The 22,514-nt window shown below is 38.9% G+C and overlaps 1 protein-coding gene and 1 long non-coding RNA gene across 2 annotated transcripts in view; one reads left to right on the forward strand and one right to left on the reverse strand.

Moving 5' to 3' along the window:
* Positions 1 to 22,514, reverse strand: part of PRKAG2 (protein kinase AMP-activated non-catalytic subunit gamma 2) — a 191,553-nt gene that overhangs the window by 10,096 nt on the left and 158,943 nt on the right. Inside the window, exons 5-9 of the mRNA XM_081881777.1 lie at positions 13,096 to 13,205; positions 11,238 to 11,319; positions 7,708 to 7,766; positions 1,901 to 1,946; positions 414 to 468 (exon numbers count right to left, since the gene is read on the reverse strand). Coding sequence (XP_081737903.1) covers positions 414 to 468; positions 1,901 to 1,946; positions 7,708 to 7,766; positions 11,238 to 11,319; positions 13,096 to 13,205 — 352 coding nt within the window. The remainder of the gene's footprint in view (positions 1 to 413; positions 469 to 1,900; positions 1,947 to 7,707; positions 7,767 to 11,237; positions 11,320 to 13,095; positions 13,206 to 22,514) is intronic.
* Positions 13,316 to 16,705, forward strand: LOC309326142. The gene is made up of 2 exons (XR_014150198.1): positions 13,316 to 14,312; positions 14,574 to 16,705. It is a non-coding gene; the product is annotated as an uncharacterized lncRNA (long non-coding RNA).

Here is a 22,514-nt window from a genome sequence, read left to right on the forward strand (position 1 = left end):
ATAAACACAACAGCTTTCTAACTAAATGTCCTTGTGCTGGCTTGGAAGGGTTACACAGAATGGATGGTTAATTATAGCATAACAAGCTTCCCTTATATAGTAATATACTAATACTACATACAGAAATACATGTAACTGGAAGCAGGAGCGGAAAGGAAGAAAACTTATGCCATATCCTCAGTATTTCTTGTGTAATCATTACCCCCCCCCCAAAAAAAATCAGATTCAAAATCCCCAAAGATTCTAAGATAAGCCATAAAGGTTCCTATAACCAATTTAGAAACTTAATTGAAGTTAGAAACTTAGAAACACCAATTGCTAACGTGCACTATCTGTCTTGTCCCTTGAGCTGTGTGATGGATGTATTAGCACAATTTACATTTTAAGAAATCAAAAGTAGAAAAGCATCTTACCTGGCGTCTGGTGAAATGTTCACTAAAGGCTTAAAGGTTTCTTGTAAATAAAGCTCTGTATAATTAAAAACAAAACCAATGCTTCATAAATTAATAATAAAAAATAGTATTTCATTAAATATCCACACACACTCTTAGCAGTGAACTCGGCATATGAAAGTGAGGACAATCCATGATTTACTAAATTAAAGAATGGCAGTGGTTCATAAGAGCAATCACTAGAGGTCACTATAATACTATATTAATACACATGAATACCATAAAAAAGTAGACAGCAAAGGCTGAGCAGAGGGTATTTTAAAGAAGTGTTTCAGATTACTAATGTAAGTGCTTTTTGTTTTTAAGGCACCACTGTCTTCTCAGGCACCTGCAGCAATAAATGAACTTCCAACTTTTTCTGCAACACATAGCTTGTCCTGAAGACACATCTTCAAGATGAACATTTATTGAAAGATCTTCAATTTTTTATCTAACCATCATTTCCTGAGGAGTGACTTGGTAAGGTGGAAAGAGGTAAAGGGAGGCAATTTATATTTATGAAAATATAAATACAAAAAGCCATTATTACCCATATTTAAATCAAAACATGCAACATGTAATAATTAAAATTTACACCACCAGTCAGAAATATATAACACATACAGGTGAATATTACTGTGATATTTCATCTTCCAGGGACTGTTTAAAAAACACTTTTTAATAAACTTGCCTGGTGAGCATCCTCTCTTACAACATGTAAGTTTTGTAAGAAATAACACATTCACTCATATGAAGATGATAATAAAGAATTTCAGGGGGATTTCCAAGATAACTCTCATCATGTAAACTATTCACCGTTTTAAAGTCCTCCAGCTATAGATGATCCTTCAAATATCCCAAAAGCAGCATTTTAGGATTCAATAGATCATATCCAATAATCTCCTTTACTACTTGCCAAAATGAGGACTTGAGCTGTTCCAAAATACCTGCATTAATTTTGTCTCTAAAGCTTTACACCTCCAAGTCCTACCTTCCTGTAATTTTATCCTTCCCGCAAAGAAAGGCCTTAATTTGAGCTAATCCCTTTAGAATTTTACAGAATACAGACTACAACAGACTTGAGCTTTCCCCAAGATATGAGCAATTAGGATGGATTCCAGGACTCACATTTGTGTTGGAATCTCTTCCACAGCCCATGGCACAGCCCAAGTATATCTGGGTTCTCAGGCTAAGGGAACATAGGAAACTATTCCTGAGTCAGACCATTAGTCCATGTAACTCAATATTGTCTACACTCACTGGCAGCGGTTCTCCAGGGTTTCAGGCAAGGTGTCTCCTGGCCCAAGCTGAAGATGCTGGGAATTTAACCTGAGATCTTCTGCATGCAGAGCTGATGTTCTACCACTGAACTATATAGTCTTTCCCCTATTAAGGACAACACATAGTATAGTACTGCATAACAGGTTGTGAATCACGTTCTTAGTGCATATCTTTCAAAGGGTACTTACCCCTCCATGTTTCAATCTTGTGCTCCTCCAATTCATAGATTTGTACCTGCAAAGATAAAACAGGTTTGAAGCTCAAATCTTTAGCATATAATTTTAAAATGGCCAGTGAACTAAAGGCTACCTTCAAGTAATTAGGACTGAGGCACATAGTTAATATGCTGAGAATTAACTATAGTAATATGGGTGACTTTAAAATGCAATGAAAGGCTGACAAATTGGAAACTAAACCAAAATCCTGCACAAATACTTAGGATTTTCTGCATACACAGCCACTGGAATTGACAATTACATTCTAATTTGAATCATTTTCTTATGCTCTGTTGCAAGCACATTACAGCAAACAGGAATTAAGGCTGGTGGGAAAATACTAATTGCTAACGCCAGCACTGGGATGAACAAACTTCTCATCTGCATGTTTTGAAAATGAAATTTTATTTTCCTACACTGATAAAACTAATCAGAGCACTTGGCTGAAAATATATTCATTCTGCTGTCAAGAAAATAATGAAAAGAATCTTGCTGAAGCAGAAAAGTTGGACATCTTCCATTTTCTTGTGTAGATTAAGATTAAATCATAACTTGAGTGTCAGCAACAGCCCCTTATCCCTATCACTAGCTGTGTACAGTTATGGGTAGCTACATGCATTCTTTACAAGACACTTATTTTAAAAGTTAAGTTGGAAAATGCCACTTTTGATTTGTCATATTCAACTAGGCAATCGGGAGCATTCCACAGGCTCGGAAACTTCCATCCTTCCCTGGTTAGTGTTCCCCATACTGCAGCATTACATCTGCGTTAAACTAAGCAGTTTTCCATGTCAGGTAGAAACCCTAATTTCAAAGCTAACTACAGTTAATGCTAGTGCAGATAAAATGCTGCAACATAGTTAACACTAATAAGGGAAGGGAAGGAGATTGCAACACATGCCCAGTAGTGTCGTGTATGCTTGTCCAAGATGTGCAAATGAATCTTCAAAGTTATACTGGCATATCATTGTAGAATCTTATACAGTTGTGTATGGTAAAGGCCCTCTCTGCACACTCATTTTGCACTAACATACATATGCAGATCCACTGTATCATCCCTACCCTGGCATAAAATTGCTACCAGACCCCAAGATAACAGGAGGAGCAAAAGAACTGGAGATGTTATTGAGTTCAGCATCTTTCCCTGCAGTTCCCAAATAACATTAGCAGAGGTGGGAGGGTACATTACAACATTGCCATCTGCTGACACTATGGCACCATGCTTCAATAATTCAGAAGTTTGGGTTAAAAGAGCTCTTGAATGTTGAATTTTAGACTGGGCTCTAAAGAATGCAAGCCACAAGAGTTAAGAAGCATATTTCATTTTCTCTGCCTAAGAAATCTTCTTTAAAGGGAATGAATCTTTGCAGCACCCTTTAAAAACCAAGTACCAATTTTGGTATATAGAGTTTGACTTGTTGACATTACTGCAACAGTAATGATTTGAGTAATGGCAGGAATGTTTGTAGCAATGGAAAGAACTTGAACTTTGTACAGAAATCCCTTGGCATGGGTGCTTGGCACTCTAATGCAAAATAGAAACTCTACTTACAGTACTCCAACTTTCCTCATGATGGAGTAAAAAACCCCTGAATCCATACACATCAGCAAATATGGAAAACACTTATAAGCTATTGGAATGCATGCAACTCTTACAGCAGTGGTACAGCTGGATTTTATTGCCTTACAAAAACGAACACTCCCTTATTTGATGCTGAAAATGCGGCAGTGCTAATTTAAAATTCCTGGCTCCTCTACAGACCATGGTTTGCAAATCAGGAGTCATGCTCATTAATGGTGCTCCCTTTCCTTCACTCTCCAGATGTTATTCCTTTCTTCTTCTTCTTGAAATTCACTTCAACAATGCAAACTAGGCATCCTTTGTAAAATGGAAGCTGTATTCATATTTGAGCTGGGATCATCAATGAACATGGTTTGTGCTTGTGAATATGTAGCATGAAAAACAAGGAAGGGAAGGGGACAATAACTCTGGAGAGGAAGTAACTATGGTTTCTAGGAAGTTAAAGTTACAAAATGCACCCATCTAATGATTGTGAAATTGAAATTATGGTTTTCAAAGTGCAAAAAGATATAGTGCTAAGTTTACACTTAAAATTCACAAAGTTGCATTTCCTCTCTTAACACATCTATCCACTGTGTCAAACATAATGGCCCATTCAAGGTTTGGTGGATTAGGAACATGCCACAGGCTCATATGTTTCCTCTTTGTGGATTCCCTCCTCCATTTTCTGGTTACCTCTATTCAATTATTTACCCAATTCAGATTACAGAAAACCAGAAATGGAGGAGAGTAAGCAAATGTATGCCTGCAGTTTATGCCTGATCCTCCAAACCATTATATGAAGGATTGTTTGAATTGCGCCAAATTAATTATATTTACATCATGATTAATTCCATTCACTATTTAGTGAATTTATGGTTTCAGTAACTGACAGAGCAAGACTTTATTTTCAGTGAGTTAAATGTCTGACGGTCATTTATGCAAAAATAAAGAGCTTTTGCTTCTCCTGCTGCAACAAATTAAAAACAAACAAACCTACAGTTAATAGGTACTTTACAGAGTAGCCTTTTCAACTATTCAAATATAATACATTATTTATTGCTGCTATTCCTTTTAGAACAATGTCAAACTTCAATGTCAAATAACTTGTTGACTTTGTTTAGCAACTGAAGGATTACTAACAACAAACATTCCCTCAGCCAGAAATAGCCAACTTAGTGCCTTCCAGTGAGTGTGAACCAAAACTCCCAACGTCCCAGACTACTGCAGATGCTTGCTGGGGCTGATGCAGTCCACAAAATCTGGACGGTACCATGTTTACTCCATGTGTTCTAGACATACTAAGCCAAATTGGGGAAAATGTGATTGAAGCAATACAACCAGCATTGTTGAAGAGCTACAGGCAACTGTTACCTATATTCAATAAATCACTATGATGCTTTTGGTCACAGTAGAACCGCTACATCAGCGCAACAGAAATGCATAGGTCAGCACTATCCTGGTGATAAGTCACCATTTGACCAGCATAGTTTTTTACTAATGTGGTAAATTTATTTTGGGCTATAGCACTGAGATTGCTTGGGGGCGCTCCATCCATAAAAATTCATCCGCATAGCAAAATAGAACTCTTCTCGCTAACATCTAGATTTCTAAATGTGTAGGGAGGAATATTCAGCAGAGAGCCTCCAAACTGCAGTCTAAAGTAGTACAGCCTTATCACCTCCGCAGGAGAAGGGCCACAGATTAGTTGTGGACAGCTGTTTTGTGGCACAGAAACAGTGAAGAAAGCTAAAGACAGAAGCAAGGACTGGGGACAATTAACATATGCAACATCCTAGGAATCAGTGGAAATCTAAGCACCTGACAAGGAATAGGTATCTGTTATAAATAGAGCCCTGCAGCCAAAGATTTAGCAGGTTCAATTCAATGGGAAATCCAGCCCCAGTTCCTTTTCAGGCTCCTTGGCAAACCCTAGTGTTTCCAAAGCTCTGTTTCATACTCATTCCCATTGTGTCCAAATCTGATAAGATTTGCCTGACCTTAGGCTGGGTGAGAATTTCCCAAAACTCTACTTTCTCCTTGGTACAAGATTGTTAATTAACATGGTGCTGCCTAGCCAAGCCAGTATTGGGAGAGCTGGATACATAGACAAATGTGTGTCATGGCTGACAGGAATCATAAAAGGAAGCATTTGACCCACTGTGTCTGTGCACCATTCCAGCGATATATATCTTTAGGACCAGGTGAAAGAAATCTAAATTTTTCTTTAAACATTTTCACTGTCTCTGTTCCAACAAAAGGCATCAGGTACACAGGGAAAGACAAGTAGCAGATCAGACTTAACTACCAAATGGTCAGCTGTTTCCTCTCCTTGCACAACTTGATTATTTCCTGAAAAAAACTAATAAAGGAAGTTCTTCTCTTTAAAAGTGCACCAAAAGGATTTCCCCCCTATAACTGAATTTATATGGTTCCAACAATATGTTCTGTGCTTGACTGAAGGGAGAACTGGAACTTACTGGCATTAAAGCACATAGGAAAGTGCATTTCAACCTTGTATGCAAGGCAGAAGAGTTTCAAATTGGAACAGTTGGCATGTTCAGATAAAGCTGCTATGCTGAAACGAACAACAGGAACTAACAGGCTGGATACCAATCACGATTGCTATGTAGCAGATATATCCTGGATGCATGCCTATACAACTACATGCAGTTCCCACTTACCAAACACAATGTGTACCCAGGAAATTGTTCATTAGGCAAGGGTTTGCATAACAAACTGGTGATTTCCATTATTTCCTATGTGAACATTTCTAACCCATGATCTCTCTCCCCTCTCCCACCACGTTTCTTCATAAAAGGGCTGCAGCCAACCAGGAAAAAAGAGACAAAGACAAAACTAATTTGTCCACACTCTCCCCTCCTTCCCTCTCTCCATGGTTTCTGTCCGAAAATGTCTGCTGCAGACCAACAAAGCACAAACAAGGAAGGAAGTGGGCAAACTCCAGTTGTCTGGATATCAATCAGCTTTGTATGTAGCAAGGTTTGGCTATTACTATGTTCACATAAGTGAAATTTTTGGATAATGAGCAGGTGGATAAGTGGCATCTCTGTGTATAAATTTGTGTCCTAACTTCATATTATGAAACTGTGGAGGGGTTGGCTCATTTCAGTCTTACAACAAAACTAGTGCCCAAGAGTGTCTTGTCCCAGGACAACTAGTTATTTTCACAGTTAAACCAGCCTTTGAATCAAGGTATCTGCAGTCCAACACTTACTTGATGTACTAAACCACACTGACTCCATTCCACTGTGCATATTTTCTGCATACTTTGTGTTACATCCATGTTCTTTCTGCTTTTTATATTTGTTTGTGCGTACCATTTTATAACTATCATGGTTAAGCCAGCTACCTCATGCACCAGAGAAATAAAAAACAAACTCCTTCAGTATCAGAGACGTGCAATTATCTAAAGCAGGTGTCAGCAAACTTTTTCAGCAGGGGGCCGGTCCACTGTCCCTCAGACCTTGTGGGGGGCCGGACTATATTTCTTTTTTTTGGGGGGGGGGGAGAATGAACGAATTCCTATGCCCCACAAATAACCCACATAGGCATTTTAAATAAAAGCACACATTCTACTCATGTAAAAGCACCAGCCAGGCCCCACAAATAAGCCAGAGGTGCATTTTAAATAAAAGGACACATTCTACTCTTGTAAAAAGACGCTGATTCTCGGACCATCCGTGGGCCAGATTTAGAAGGCGATTGGGCCAGATGCAGCCTCCGGGCCTTGGTTTGCCTACCCATGATCTAAAGCGATGTTTCCTAAACTTGGGTTTCCAGCTGTTTTTTAACTACAACTCCCATCATCCCTAGCTAGCAGGACCAGTGGTCAGGGATGATGGAAACTGTAGTCCAAAAACAGCTGGAGACCCAAGTTCAGGAAACACTAACCTAAAGTATCAAGTTTGATATGAAGACAGGAATAACAGTTCTTATCACCTCTCCTATTCAATAACTAGTAAGTGATATAATATAAAGAAACCTTTGCCTAAATGTCTACAGAAAAGGTGGGGATCTTAATTTCACATGTACCATTCAGAATCTAGCAGCAAAACTTTCCTTCCTCTTCAAAAGGCAGCATTCTTTCAACCACCCATCCAATTACAAAAAAAAATATTATCAAATACATTGTTATCAATGCTTTTATTTCAGGGATACTCACTAATGATAATTGTATTTATGAGGTTGTACCTACCATTGGAGACTTATAGTATCTATGCAGTATATTAATGAAATCTGTAATAGTTAACATTCCTGTAACAAGAGAAAACAATGCAAAATAAAGATTTAGATCATATTTAGACACAATTTTTAATTAACAAGTTAAAATAAATTAAATATTGCATCCCTAATTGATAAAAGTTCCTTAAAAAAATTCCTAGTGTAGCTTAGAAATATGAGTGTACATGACACTGCCTGCCTTTTACAAGAACCACAAAAGCTACATAAACATAATTCCTACATAATAAAGGGACATAGCATTTCACATCTGTAAAACTGGTAAGATCTATTTTGTCACACAACTCTAGCAAAATGTCCTCACTAAACAGCTCCTAACTGTTGTTTGCTATATGATCAGGAACCTCAACCTTCCACGCTTACTCCTTCCCTTGTATGTCAAGATTTGTTGTTGTTGTTTAGTCGTGTCCGACTCTTTGTGACCCCGTGGACCAGAGCACGTCAGGCACTCCTGTCTTCCACTGCCTCCCGCAGTTTGGCCAGACTCATGTTTGTAGCGTCGAGAACACTGTCCAACCATCTCGTCCTCTGTCGTCCCCTTCTCCTTGTGCCCTCCATCTTTCCCAACATCAGGGTCTTTTCCAGGGAGTCTTCTCTTCTCATGAGGTGGCCAAAGTATTGGAGCCTCAGCTTCAGGATCTGTCCTTCCAGTGAGCACTCAGGGCTGATTTCCTTAAGAATGGATGCGTTTGATCTTCTTGCAGTCCATGGGACTTTCAAGAGTCTCCTCCAGCACCAGAATTCAAAAGCATCAATTCTTCGACGATCAGCCTTCTTTATGGTCCAGCTCTCACTTCCATACATCACTACTGGGAAAACCATGGCTTTATGGACCTTTGTTGGCAAGGTGATGTCTCTGCTTTTTAAGATGCTGTCTAGGTTTGCCATTGCTTTTCTCCCAAGGAGCAGGCGTCTTTTGATTTCGTGACTGCTGTCACCATCTGCAGTGATCATGGAGCCCAAGAAAGTAAAATCTCTCACTGCCTCCATTTCTTCCCCTTCTATTTGCCAGGAGGTGATGGGCCCAGTGGCCATGATCTTCGTTTTTTTGATGTTGAGCTTCAGACCATATTTTGTGCTCTCCTCTTTCACCCTCATTAAAAGGTTCTTTAATTCCTCCTCACTTTCTGCCATCAAGGTTGTGTCATCTGCATATCTGAGGTTGTTGATATTTCTTCCGGCAATCTTAATTCCGGCATGGGATTCATCCAGCCCAGCCTTTCGCATGATGAATTCTGCATATAAGTTAAATAAGCAGGGAGACAATATACAGCCTTGCCATACTCCTTTCCCAATTTTGAACCTATCAGTTGTTCCATATCTAGTTCTAACTGTAGCTTCTTGTCCCACATAGAGATTTCTCAGGAGACAGATGAGGTGATCAGGCACTCCCATTTCTTTAAGAACATTTAAGAATTTATTTAATGCCAAGATTAGATGATTCCATTTTCTGGTTAATTATAAACGAGAAGTAGCTAATGTGATGTTTAATTACAACTCTCATCAGCCTCAGCCAGCGTGGCCAATGGTCAGGAATGAGTTTTTACAGAACTTGGTGAATAAATCAAACTGAACCCAGAAAGTTAAGAGCTTGGCAACTTTACTTAGTTATACACAAGTAGGCCGAACAAAACTGTAGCCATAGGCCTACTGTAAATAATACTGTAGAAACTTCTGGTGATGCAGTCAGACTGCAGGCTGAGTTTCTGATGGAAAGGAACTACAATTACAACTAGAACATACGGAACATGTTAGCATTTTTATATGCAAGAAATCCGGGAAGAAGCAAAAGTCTTTGGCTCCGTTGCTGTTGCACCTACTAGCTGCTTTGAAACAGTAATAGCAATCCAATCTGTAATTTACACCAGTGGCTGCCAACCAGTACCTCCCTATGTTATTTTCAAAAGGTCTCAGGAAGTTTCCTTTCAAAAATCTAATGCAGGAGAGTGTTTGCTCTTTCTAGTCAATTCTTGTTTACACTGGCTCAGCCTCTCCTAAACTGAACACACCCTTCAACATGACCACATTTCATTGGATACCAGGAATGGATGCCCACGCTTCCATCAGGAGCTGCAAAGAGCTTCACTGTGAGCAAGCATAGCTGTGGCCAGTATAGGTGCCTCCCACTCTCATTGATGGGGCAGCTGATGGGAAAGCTTGTCAGCACCATTTTGTGGTCCTCTCTTTTTTGCTCTTTAAGATGTGAAGCCATTATGCACATAGCAGTCATTTTCTGTTATGTCATCTTCACGGTAACAATTTTTAAACTGGTGCATATGGTCCTCTTTCTAAATTCCAAATCTGCCCACTAGTTGGTCACCCTGGGCTTACACTTTTGGTGCAATTCCCTGCCAGTGCTATTCCACCAGGGAATCTAACAACACTTGGAGGGTACCACAGTGGCTACCTGCTATAAACATTAGCTCATCAGGTTCAGACCAACTGGCAGCGACTGGAAAATTCAAATCTTGGCACACAAGGGAGCATAAAAGTATGAGGTATGTTCTCATATTGTCAATCTATAGTTTGGCATTTCAACTGAATAGTCTCTAAGGCTGTAGGGGAGAGGCCACAGTACAATGGGAGAATTTTTTCGGAAAAAAATTAAAAGTCATGTCTGCATCCTCTTCTTAGGTATGTAATTTCATGTCTTTATGCATGAGAGAATTACAAGTCCAGGCATATTGCTGCTTGCACCTTTTCAGCTCTTTGTATGTTTGGCTCTTGTAAGAGCAATGCCGACTCCTTGGAATTTAAAATATTTTTTCCAGCCCTGCTTTTATGATACCGTAAGCATCCCATTTTCCAGCATTTTAAAATGTCAGTATAAAATCCCCCAAGAATTCAGCTTCCTCCACAAAAGCACTGTGTTGCAGACCCTTCACCCATTCTATGATTTGAGGCCCATGTTAGAGATAATGGGAAACCACTGTGCCTCACTATTTGAGTGAGTTTCCCCATTGCCTCACACAGGTGTGAAAGAAGAGACTTCCTGTTAGGTCTGAAACAGATATGGACAGTATTTCATGAGTATAAAATAAAAAATTGAAGAGAAGGCAAAAGCACACAAAAAACCCACAACCCAACACTATATCCGATTCCACTGTACAGTGGTGCCCCGCAAGACGAATGCCTCGCAAGACGGAAAACCCGCTAGACGAAAGGGTTTTCCGTTTTGGAGGCGCTTCGCAAAACGAATTTCCTATGGGCTTGCTTCGCAAGACGAAAATGTCTTGCGAGTTCCTGCGGGTTCCCCCCCCTTTTTCTAAGCCGCTAAGCTGCTTATCTGCTAAGCCGATAAGCTGCTAAAAGCCGCTAATAGCGCTAATCCGCTAAGCCGTCAATGGGCTTGCTTCGCAAGACGAAAAAACCGCTAGACGAAGAGACTCGCGGAACAGATTAATTTCGTCTTGTGAGGCACCACTGTATAGTGGAGATGAATTAAATATCTCTCTCCAAACTCTATACTAATATACATTATCTTACCTACAAAGCTTTGTTTTTTACTCTCCCACAGAGGAGCTGCTCGGACACCATTTGCTACCAAGGCAAAGAAAGCTTTCTTTACCTGAAAGACAAAATAAAACAGCATTTTTTAAAAAAGGACATAGAGCACCGCTGTTTTTAAAAATCTTATCACACAGCTTGATACTGAGGAGGACATGACAGCTACAATTTGCTAGAAAGGTATGGATGAGTTTCAAGCCTAAAGAAACAACATGGATACACTGAAACACCTCTCACTTGTTCTATATCCATTTGGCATTACACTTGTACGTACAAACAGGAACAGTGGTTTAGTTCTTGGCAGCTTCCCAAACTCAAGGACATGGAAAACACTTATTTTATAATAAACCTGCAGTATTAGCCAATGAATATCCCCCACCGCCCTGTACAAAATCACATTCATTGCTGCATTTGTGTTTGCCTCTGGCCCCACCCACCACTGGCCTGTGGGAGGTTGTCCAGAATGGAATCTGGCTCCCCAGCTGAAAAAAAGTTCCCCATATATTTCTAAGCCATACTTTGTTTTAAAAGATGGCTTAATCGTGAATGTGACTCCTAGCCTACTGTGATATGCCCCCCACCTCTGGTGGGTGCCATGTGCAGCACAAAACAAGCTATTGTATGGCTTATCAGATCGTGTAAATCTAATTTGTTTCAAATGTTTGTTATTGGCTTATTTCTAGCTTACCATTCATTTGTATGAAATATGACAAGCCATGTTGTTGCTCGTTTGTGCCACACACAGCATTGTACAGAGGTAAGGTCATGTGTTTAAAATCAACTATGACTTAGCATGACGTGCAAACTTAGCTCTTCTGGGGGGGGGGGGGGGAAGGTCACCTGAATCCACTGGCATGTTAAGACTTTAATCATGAGAAAAAATGGTAAAGAATGGAAGACTAGGTTTCCTTCAGGCTATCTGGAGGATAATATACTTTTGTTCTATATAGGTCTTAAGGTTTGAGTGTTGGCCTCCCAACTTTATGAAAACATGCATTGTATAAAAAGATCTGTCTATCATCAAAGACAAGAGGTTAATTTATTTACCTACCAGGTCCAAGAAGATAATGCAACTACATTATAAAAGGATATATTTTTAGTAACATACTTTTCATTGTAAACAATTCAATGTGACTTTGAAAGTCAATGACTATAGAAGGACTGTATTTTGTGTCAACTGGAAATGCTAATTTATATTAAAATGTCATGTTAGAATAATATATGTCTCTCAGAAAATCTGTTCCATGCTGTTTCTCTGTTCCTATTCTGCTATATTCAGTGCTCCTTTTCAACTTTAAAATGATGTTACAGTGAAAAATGTTAATATAGAGCTGCACAGTCAAAGTGTTGGCTTTATTATGACATTTTTATTTAAAAAAATTCTAAAATGACCTTCATCCAGACAGATCCTAGGTAGGTATATAAAAATTATAGTTTAGTGGGCTTACTTGTAAATACTGGCATGCAATCCTTAAAAGTTACTTTACCAAGGTATTTGAAACCTTATGCCATATAATTTATAAAACAAAAGATAGGCATCTGTTCAACATATGATTTTAGAACATATTTGATAGCTCAATTTTCACAACCACACAAAGGCACTTTGTCACTAACCCTTTTCCATTTAAAAGGAAGGGAACTTCCATTGGTCATTAGGACTGATGTCTAATTATTGATTCAAAGAGGAAGAACATTTTTTTAAAAAAAAACTTTAAAAATGTCTTTGAGGCATTGCATTCTGAAAACAAGGTCATCTGAATCACAGGGCACAACCCATGTATATTATTAATAAGGCAACTAATGGTTAGGAAATGGATTCTGAAAATGGACAACTCACCTGTAGTGTAGTGTCAAAGACCACAAGCTTTGAGCTTGTTGGAACAATATCATAACATTTATGTGACCTCATGAATCGCATGTAGATATCACTTTCTGATTCGCCAACAGCTGTAAGAAAAACAATTTTTTTAAAAAAAATAAAAATGCCTCAAACCATATGAATGCTATTCTAATTTAAGGAAGGAAAAAGTGGAATTCTCATAAAAAAAAAAGAAAAAGTGGAATTCTCAACAACATTTCTACTGCAATAGTCATATAAACTTGGGCATAATTTTTAAAGTTATTGATGAGAAAAATCAATGAACAAATTTAGTGGGTACAGAGCTCCAGAATGAGGCAGGTTCACTTCCCTGATGAAAGGCAAACCTCAGCAAGAAAACAGAATGCCTGGAGAGTAAACAGTGAGATATTCCTCCACAACAGGTCTGAGAATATTGATTTGAATGACTACACATGTGAAAAGGAATTTACCTATGGAAATTAAAAAGAACATTGTTTGTAAAGATGATTTATTGGCAGTGGTGAGAATGGATTACATCTAGTGAAGATTTTAAGTGGATTTCAAGAAAAAAGGATGTGGCAACAACAGAAGAGAAGGACATATGTTGGCAACAGGAGTGGGAAACTTGATTTTTTAAAATAAAAATTGTATTCAATTGAATAGGTTTGATTTGTATTAATTTGCAAAACTAATAAAAATAATTTGAAAAAAGAAGAAAGTAAGCAGTGCACCTTTAATGAGAAGTTGAGACAGCCGCTTTTCTATGGTATGATATGTTTCAGCATATTAACAAATATAATCAGAACCATGTGCTTCATACATGCATATGAATTCAGAGTAGACTACTAGGCACATAAACAGCCCAAGTGGACTCCCAGTGTGATAAAAACCTGCCTGAAGGTTCCCTCAGCTTTGCTATGATTTGCACCTCTGGTTTCATGTTGCACAATTATTGCCATGTTGGAAAAAATGATACATAAAGCGGCCCTAATGTTACATCTGAATCAGCACCGATATTTAAAACCTAGTGTTTAAATATTCATGGCATTAAGTCCCAAATCAGATTGCTGTTGCAGTTTTGGGGCGACAATGCAGAACAAAGAGAGCAAAAAATATGAGTGGCTTCTAGAGGATGCCAACATGCCACACAAAGGTTCCTCCAGAATGGGCGAGTTGAGATGGAGCCACTTCACTATGCTTTGAGACAATATACCGTATTTTTTGCTCTATAAGACTCACTTTTTCCCTCCTAAAAAGTAAGGGGGAATGTGTGTGTGTCTTATGGAGCGAATGCAGGCTGCACAGCTATCCCAGAAGCCGGAACAGCAAGAGGGATTGCTGCTTTCACTGCGCAGCGATCCCTCTTGCTGTTCTGGCTTCTGAGATTCAGAATGTTTTTTTTCTTGTTTTCCTCCTCCAAAAACTAGGTGCGTCTTGTGGTCTGGTGCGTCTTATAGAGCGAAAAATACGGTAAGTTAACCGCCAGCCATTGTTAGAATTACTCATTTCTATCATGCTTTAAATCTTCTTCAGGTGGCTTACAAAGTAAGTCACAAGGTTACAAATTAAGCTTAGAATAATTCCGTTATTAAATTATTTCTCCACCATCGCATCAGATAATTCAGGAATCACCACACTGCCAATTGCCTTTCAATACATTTGTGAATATTTTATTTATTCTGGAAAACCTTTTCAGTTTGCTTCTAGATATGGCCAAGTTAGTCGATATCTGGGAGGGGCTCCCTTCCACAGAGATGGCTGGAATCTAAAATTGTGGCTATACCCAAGCCATATAAAGATCCGTTGCAGGTGGAATCCTACTGCACAATGTTTTTGACTAACCATGTACACATAAAATCAACATTGATTCTTAATCTAAAGCCATCATTCATATTAATCATCTGAACTCCAATAGTATAGATTTTAAATGTGGGACAAAGCAAGGTTGTCCTTTATTACAATTTTTACTTATTCTAACACTAGGGATTAGAACCTTTTGCTATTACGGCTGAACTTCCCTGCAATGCCCTGCATTGTTTAGCAGGCTCTGGGAAGTGGATAATCTAAACACAGTTGGAAGAGGCTGTGTCTCTCATATGGATATAGTTACAGCTGCAGCCACTTCAGTGCCAGATCTGCTCAAGTCCTGGCTTACAAGACATCACTTCCTTTTGCTATTAGAATCTGGACCTCGGCAAACATTTCAGGGGTAAATATTAAACGAAGATACTGTATCTTCGGAAAGTACATGGATGATATTATGCTAACTACACCAAAACCCGTGGAAACAGCTCAAGCAATACAAGAACTTAAACCAACTTTGCCTCTGTCACAGGGTGTGTATTTCCAAAAAATTGAGGCAATGTTTTCATATCCCTCCTCACACACAAAAATCATTCAAGAGTTTACTGAATTTTAAAACGTATTATGTGAAACTGAAATATCTAGGTATACTTATCACTATAAATTTGAACAGACTGCTTAAAGTCAACTATAGTTGGCTCTGGCACACTATTAACCACAATGTTTAAACGCTGGAGAAAAGAAACCTTTACAATACTAGATAGATTAGTGGTAATTAAAATGGTGACTCTTCCCAAGTTAACATACCCCTTTCAAGCTCTTCCAGTATGAATATCGCCTGTACAATCATGTCTTTGGCAACAGAAATGGAATTATTTTATTTTTGATCAATGTAAAATCCATGTAGGGAAGTTTATTTATGTGGCCCATCATGAGTAGGGCTGGAGAATCCTGAATTGTAAAGGTAAAGGTACCCCTGACTGTTAGGTCCAGTTGCGGACGACTGGGGTTGCGGCGCTCATCTCGTTCGATAGGCCGAGGGAGCCAGTGTTTGTCCGCAGACAGCTTCAGGGTCATGTGGCCAGCATGACTAAGCTGCTTCTGGCGAAACCAGAGCAGCACACTGAAATGCCATTTACCTTCCCGCCGGAGCGGTACCTATTTATCTACTTGCACTCTGATGTGCTTTCAAACTGCTAGGTGGGCAGGAGCTGGAACCGAACAACGGGAGCTCACCCTGTCGCGGGGATTCGAACCGCCAACCTTCTGATCGGTGAGAATCCTGAATTGTACTACCTGGCAAATCAGCTTCACCATGCTATTCCAATGATCATGGATGATACAAACAATGGGTCTGTATGCAATCTGAACAGATATAGGGTCTCCCCTTTCATGCCTTTTTGGACTCCAATAATAAATTTCAAAACAACCCACATATACACAACAATTTTCTCCAAACAGCAGTCCACTATTGGCTTAGAAAGGCGGCTGTACTTGCTGCAGCCCTATCCCCTTTAATTTGTTTGGTGCTCCATCCCCTCTTTTATCACAAAAATCAAACTTACGATATAAGATGGTTGTGGACTGTAAGAGAATGTTTTACTTTTTTGTGTAGATAATGTTCCCATATTGGAGGACAAACTTAATGAAAGTCTACAAAAACTACATGTACCATGACTTCTGTGGAGGCAGATCCCTACTTTTCTCTAAAGGTATTAGAGAGGCAGTAACATGTAAACTTTCAGAGTTTGAAGGTGTGGTGGGACACTGCAGTAGTAATATTAAGGGTTTGATTTTAGACTATCCTGTAGCTTACTGAAATCACAAGTGAACGGCACAGGAGGCCTTAAAATAATGTTGGAGCAAGAACTGGATTTGAAGCTGGAGGAACAGGAATGGCAGGCAAGATGGAACAAATCCCCATGGTCCATCTCAGTTAGTGACTAAGAAATAGCACCTAAAATGGTACAGAGGTTATCCTGTATAAATTATACACTATCACCATACTGTAGGAGGGGATGCCAGATAGTGTGTACTTAAAACATCTCTGGAGGGATTGTAGAAACATATAAAAGTTCTGGCTCTCTGTGTTTAAAGAGATTAGCACACTTTCAAATTGTAACATAACACCCACCCCACAAGTAGCTCTCCTAAACATTTTTGAAGAGAATGATAAAGGATTATTTTTTAAGGAGTTGGATGCAGTACTGTTCCAGAGGAATTGTTGCAGGAAGATATATGGGTGGGGGGCACTACTTCTAGAACAATGCTATATCCTGACGCATCATCATTCAGGGTAGTACAGCAGCTAGTGGCAGAACAATTATTTTAAAAACTCCCCGTGAAGGCCACTGCTGCTGCTTCCACTACTTACAATTGTAAATCTGCATACATTTGTTTAGAACCAAGCCAAAAATGCTGACCCACTTTCATGGCTTTTGAAGTGGGAAGGCATTTTTGGCTCAGTGCTACTTAAATATTGTTTTGCTATTAATGACCCAAAGAACAGCTATCTCTTCCCTCCACTTGCTCCTTCAGAATCTGATATTTTTTGAATTACTGTAGTCACGTTTAACAAATGCCAATTTATTTAATTTGAAACTTGTATTTTCATATGTTTACAAACAACACCTATAATCTCATTATCAAAATTTCTGGTGTTTAACCACTACTTAGACTACATAAAAATCATACCCATCCAAAATCTTCCATCTGATAATCCCAAGTACTACTACTATATGGGTCAAACAGAAGTACTTGTTTCCACACCAGTGCTATTTCTCCCATACATTTGCCTTGTAGTGATGAAAAGAGAAAAAAATAAACTGAGAAACACCTTTATTTTTAATTAAAACATTTTTATATCACTCGGTGTTCAAACACCATGCTTGATTAATTATCAGTATTTCAAGAAGCATGTATAAATGACAGACTGCACTGCAAGTAATTAGGTACAGCAGAACTTGGATTTAGTCAAGCCATGTAATGCATTCCTTTTCTGTTTTCTTCTGCAAAAACAATTATGGTAAGTTGTGTAGTCAACAGTATGGACACATCTGCATAAACATTGGTTAATATACCAATGAAGTGAAGAGTTTATATATAATCCAAAGTATAAATCAGGGCAACATTACAGCAATTGTTGTTTGCATTAATCCACAAATGAAGATTCAATGACTTGTGACTGGTTACTCATTAAGACTAGAAATACCATGAAAACAGCCTGGAAGAAAGTATTCCATTTGTATACCTCCATCAAAGCTCAGGAGACTGCATGGGGAGGGATATCATTTTATTTTATTCAACTGCTCTGTGAGGTAGGCCAATGACTGGCCAAGGCAACTTAGTGAGTGAAACAGGAATCTAAACATGTTACCCACCTCAAACCCAAAATTCTAGAGGCAAAGCCAGACATGGATGATCAGTCAACAGATCTCCACTCATCTTTTTCAAAGCTTACGGTATAAAGCAACCTTTTCTCCCAGTCAATATCGCTCCAGTTATTAGCATCTCTTGCCTGGAAAAAAGCAAGTTCCTGTCCCCCACTGGACAGAATGAATCCCCAGTTAAATCAGGAAATGATACAGAGAGAAAAGGTTAAATCCTTGCCACTTCAGCTCTTTGGCACCAGTCAAATATGGTCCCTGCCCCCCTGCAGCTTTCTTTAGAAAAACCTTTACCATAGATCTTGCATCTCATCTCGTTTAGTTACCTTATCACTACTGCATATTGCCTGCATGAATCACTATTTAAATTAGGAATAATGAACCTGTGGCCCTCCAGATGTTGAATAACTACAACACCCATCATCCCTAATTATTGGCAGTGCTGGCTGGGTTGATGGAGTCCAGCAATGCTTGTAGGGTTTCAGGCTCCACACTCTTGATTTAGGGATTGGGAGTGGCCTTTCCTCTAAGGAGGTCTAGGTGACATATATGGTTTTCCTTGTGAAGAAGGTTAGGCTGAAAGATAGTGATTGGTTTCATAGGTGGTCTCACAAGTCAGTCTAACCACTACACCACACAGCCTACCAAGTTCCATACACTGGGACAACTCCATATAGTAATGCAGTTACTCCTTTGTGACTTATGATCAGCATTGTACTGATGCTGATGTAACTATGAAACCGTAAGGAGAAATGGGCAGAAGTGCAACTGTAAGGGTGGAGTAGCTAGTCTAACTGTCACCTTATCCTACTGATGTCAAAAGTTATGCTAGCTGTTCTACACACTTACCAACTCAATGGAAAACTAAAATGAATGCCAATCATCCTTCAGGTCATGTTGTAGAATAGGAGGGCAGCACCAGAAAGACATAAGCAAGGGCCTAGAACTCATACAAACACAAGATGAAGCTACAGCACTCTGCTCCTCACATCTAAGTAAGGAGATGGATTTACCGAAAGGGCAATTTTATACAAAACAAGACTACAAAGGGCAAACAAACAACACTCCCCTTTTCAGAAACCATTATTAGGCACACTTCAAGATTCCACACGCATACAACTATCTTCAGCCCTGGTGAAGTTTCCCCCATACACTGGAAAAAGCAGTGGGACACCAAACATCCAATTCCATTGATTGCTATCACTGGTCTTTATTTTTCATTAAAAGATCAGAACCATAGTACATGACAGGAGAAGAAACAGTAATGAGGCAGATCCAATGCAACTTCCTCCAGTAAGTGGGTATTGCCTTAATATTGTTTCCTCAAATGTAGATATCAGGAGAACTACTACTTGAGTGCATACTCACATAAGTGGACAGTGTGACTGTGACATGCAAAAAATGGAAGAGAAACAGCAGCTGTCACTATCTTAATCAGACAATAGGACCACTATTTCCATTTAAGTCATATCAACTACCCAATTTTGGAAGTTGGATACTACAACGCAGGTCTACTGTTTGCATTCAAGATGTTACTGGCAAGTGCAAAGAGCTCACACTACAATTCTACCTGGGAGCGAGCCCCAAGGAAGCCAGTCCCGTCATGTTCAAAAATTAATCAGAGAAAACAAAGCCCACCTGTCACTTAAGAATTCATAGCAAGTTTTTCTAACAAGAGGAAGTTTTTAGCTTAAGGCAAAAATGACTTACAGTACTAGTACTATACTTCAACACTTGGAGAGGATGTCAGCATCTCCCATTCCTTTTCTTCGATATAAGATTTAAACAAATTGCTCTGACAGCAAGAATTCAGTGTCAGAAACCTTTTTGTCCCTGGCCACCAATGTGTAAAAAGATATCTCAAAGAACAAATGCAGTTTTGTATATTGTCTACTGCTTCTTGTTCTTAAAACTGTGCTGATGAGAAATGGATGGAAGCCAACATTGCAGCAGAACCAGTTATCCAAGATAGACTTACAGCTCTGCACCAACCAGTTAACAGAAGTGATAGGTATATAGTTTGCAACCAAATTGAATTGTAGTCCAATTTGCTTTGAAAGCAAAGACACTAATTTCAGAACACATTAAGACTATAAGTTTAAACTATGCTACACAACAAGCTGTTTAATAATTAAAGTTTCATGCTGAACAAATAAATATATCAGGACGCTCAATCGTTAATAAAGCAACTTTTAATAACTGAAAAGTCTAATACCAAGGACAGGAACCAGTTTCCCAATTCTTCCTTCACATGATTATAAAAATTAAAACAATCAAATACATTGCTTACTGAGACAAGTACAGCTGTTGTTAACAACAGTACTGCTTTTGTCACCAAACCATTTTCAGCTATGAAATATGGTAATAACCTTATTCTCAATAAAACAGATTAATCCATTCTCAGAATCATATCTCTATGGTGCTTTATAAAATTGTTTTATACAGGTTGCCTACTGGGTTTAAATATTCTGTAAAAGTGACATGAGCACCACATTTTTATTGGGAAGCTGGGCTAGAGAGAAAGGAGCTCTCTAGTTGGATGTATTGGTTCCATTTAATCAAGGCAGCAGTTCCTCTCCCTATGAGCAGATATAATTTTCATGACTTCTATTCCAGAGCAGTCTCTTCTTGCTCATCTCCTGTGTGCCACTGGGGAGATGATTATGCATCATGGAAGCAAGTGGTAAAATTTCACTGGAAAAGATGTATCTCTTGTACAAAGGAAAACATTGCAGGTGTTTTCCTGGAGGGGGCGCAAACTAAGGGCTAGCTCTCTGCTTGTAAGATGTCTGTAGAGCTAAAACTCACAAACCTCTCAGGGACAGAAATCTCATCTGATCATATATTTCAATTCCCCCAATCAAGATGGAGCGAGTGGACGCAAACATCAACTTATCTGTGTGAACAGAACAGTACTGGTGGCAGGACAGAGTTTTAATTTATCTTAAGTGGGAATCAAGCAATTTTTGTTCTCCTCCCTCTTAGAAATAAACCTATTTTACATGAAGCATCAATTTGGCTACAAGGTTCATGCCCTGACCCTGAATGTCATAGTTCTTCATACAACAAATAGGGGAAAGGCTAGGCATGAGCAATGTGACTACTGACTTTTGATGAGAGTTGAAACTTGCTCCTGAACAGGATTAGAAATGGTGACAAAAACCAATTGTGAGTACAATGGACTTGTACAATATGCTGAGTACAACAGACTTGTACAACTGCACCAAGTAATCTTTTTAACATAGCCAAGACCTCCTAATCTTGTGCCCTCTGCTAAATATTCTGGACAACAACTCCTGCCACAGGAGCTAACTCGTAGGGACCAAGGTCCCTTCACCCCCTACCAATAAAATATTTGAGGGGGCCAGGCCAAAAATAATCTCTTGTATCCATTTACTGCTTTATCACATAATTCTCAGCTCAAGAAGAGAAGACACTTTTGACATTCCTAATGCAGTCAAAGCTTAGACCAAGCGTTTTAGCATCTTTAAAGCACTAATTTAAATTGAAGATGCAGTTACTCGGAAGAGATAATTCATAAAAGCAAACACAACCATTAGATCAGAAAGAGAGTCTTGCAGCTCTACTACCCACTAAAGTGTGATTCTGCAGTCATTCCATAGTGAGACCCATTAAGAAACTGGTCTTGTTGATGTTTCAAGCCAACACATAGCAATGATCAAAAGTCAGTCCTATCATTCATGAGGTGGTCCAGGAAACCTTCCAATGCAAAGTCGCATCAAGCTGCTGACAGCACAATCCTATATGTATTTACTCAAAAGCTACATCCTACTGTGTTTAGGATTGCAGCCTGAGTCCACTAACTGTCCTCAAAGTCTGCTAATCACAGGAAGAAATGGAACAAGTTCTTAGGAAAAAAACCAGCTCTGTTGATTATAAAGCATTTTTTCTTTGTAAATATGTTCTGGAAAACTGCTTTTGATTGTTGTACTGCCTATAACTCTTAAGAGTCTAACAAACTGAGTCACCCAAAATTGAAAAGAAAAATGAATCCTTTGTTAAAAGATCTTTTAAATAAGAAGCTCAGTTATGAGTGGGAATGCAAGAAGCATTATGTTGACTTGTCCATCTAATTAAGTAGGCTTTCTCAAAACAAAACAGACTTTGAGAGTCTCTGTGCTGAAATATCCTTTAAGAGTTTTCTGCTATTTATACCATCTTTACGTGACATAGCAGTCACTCTATAGTATCTTCTATAACAAAAGT

This window comes from Podarcis erhardii (genome assembly GCF_964252035.2).
Source record: "Podarcis erhardii genome assembly, chromosome: 12".
NCBI classification, from domain to species: domain Eukaryota; kingdom Metazoa; phylum Chordata; class Lepidosauria; order Squamata; family Lacertidae; genus Podarcis; species Podarcis erhardii.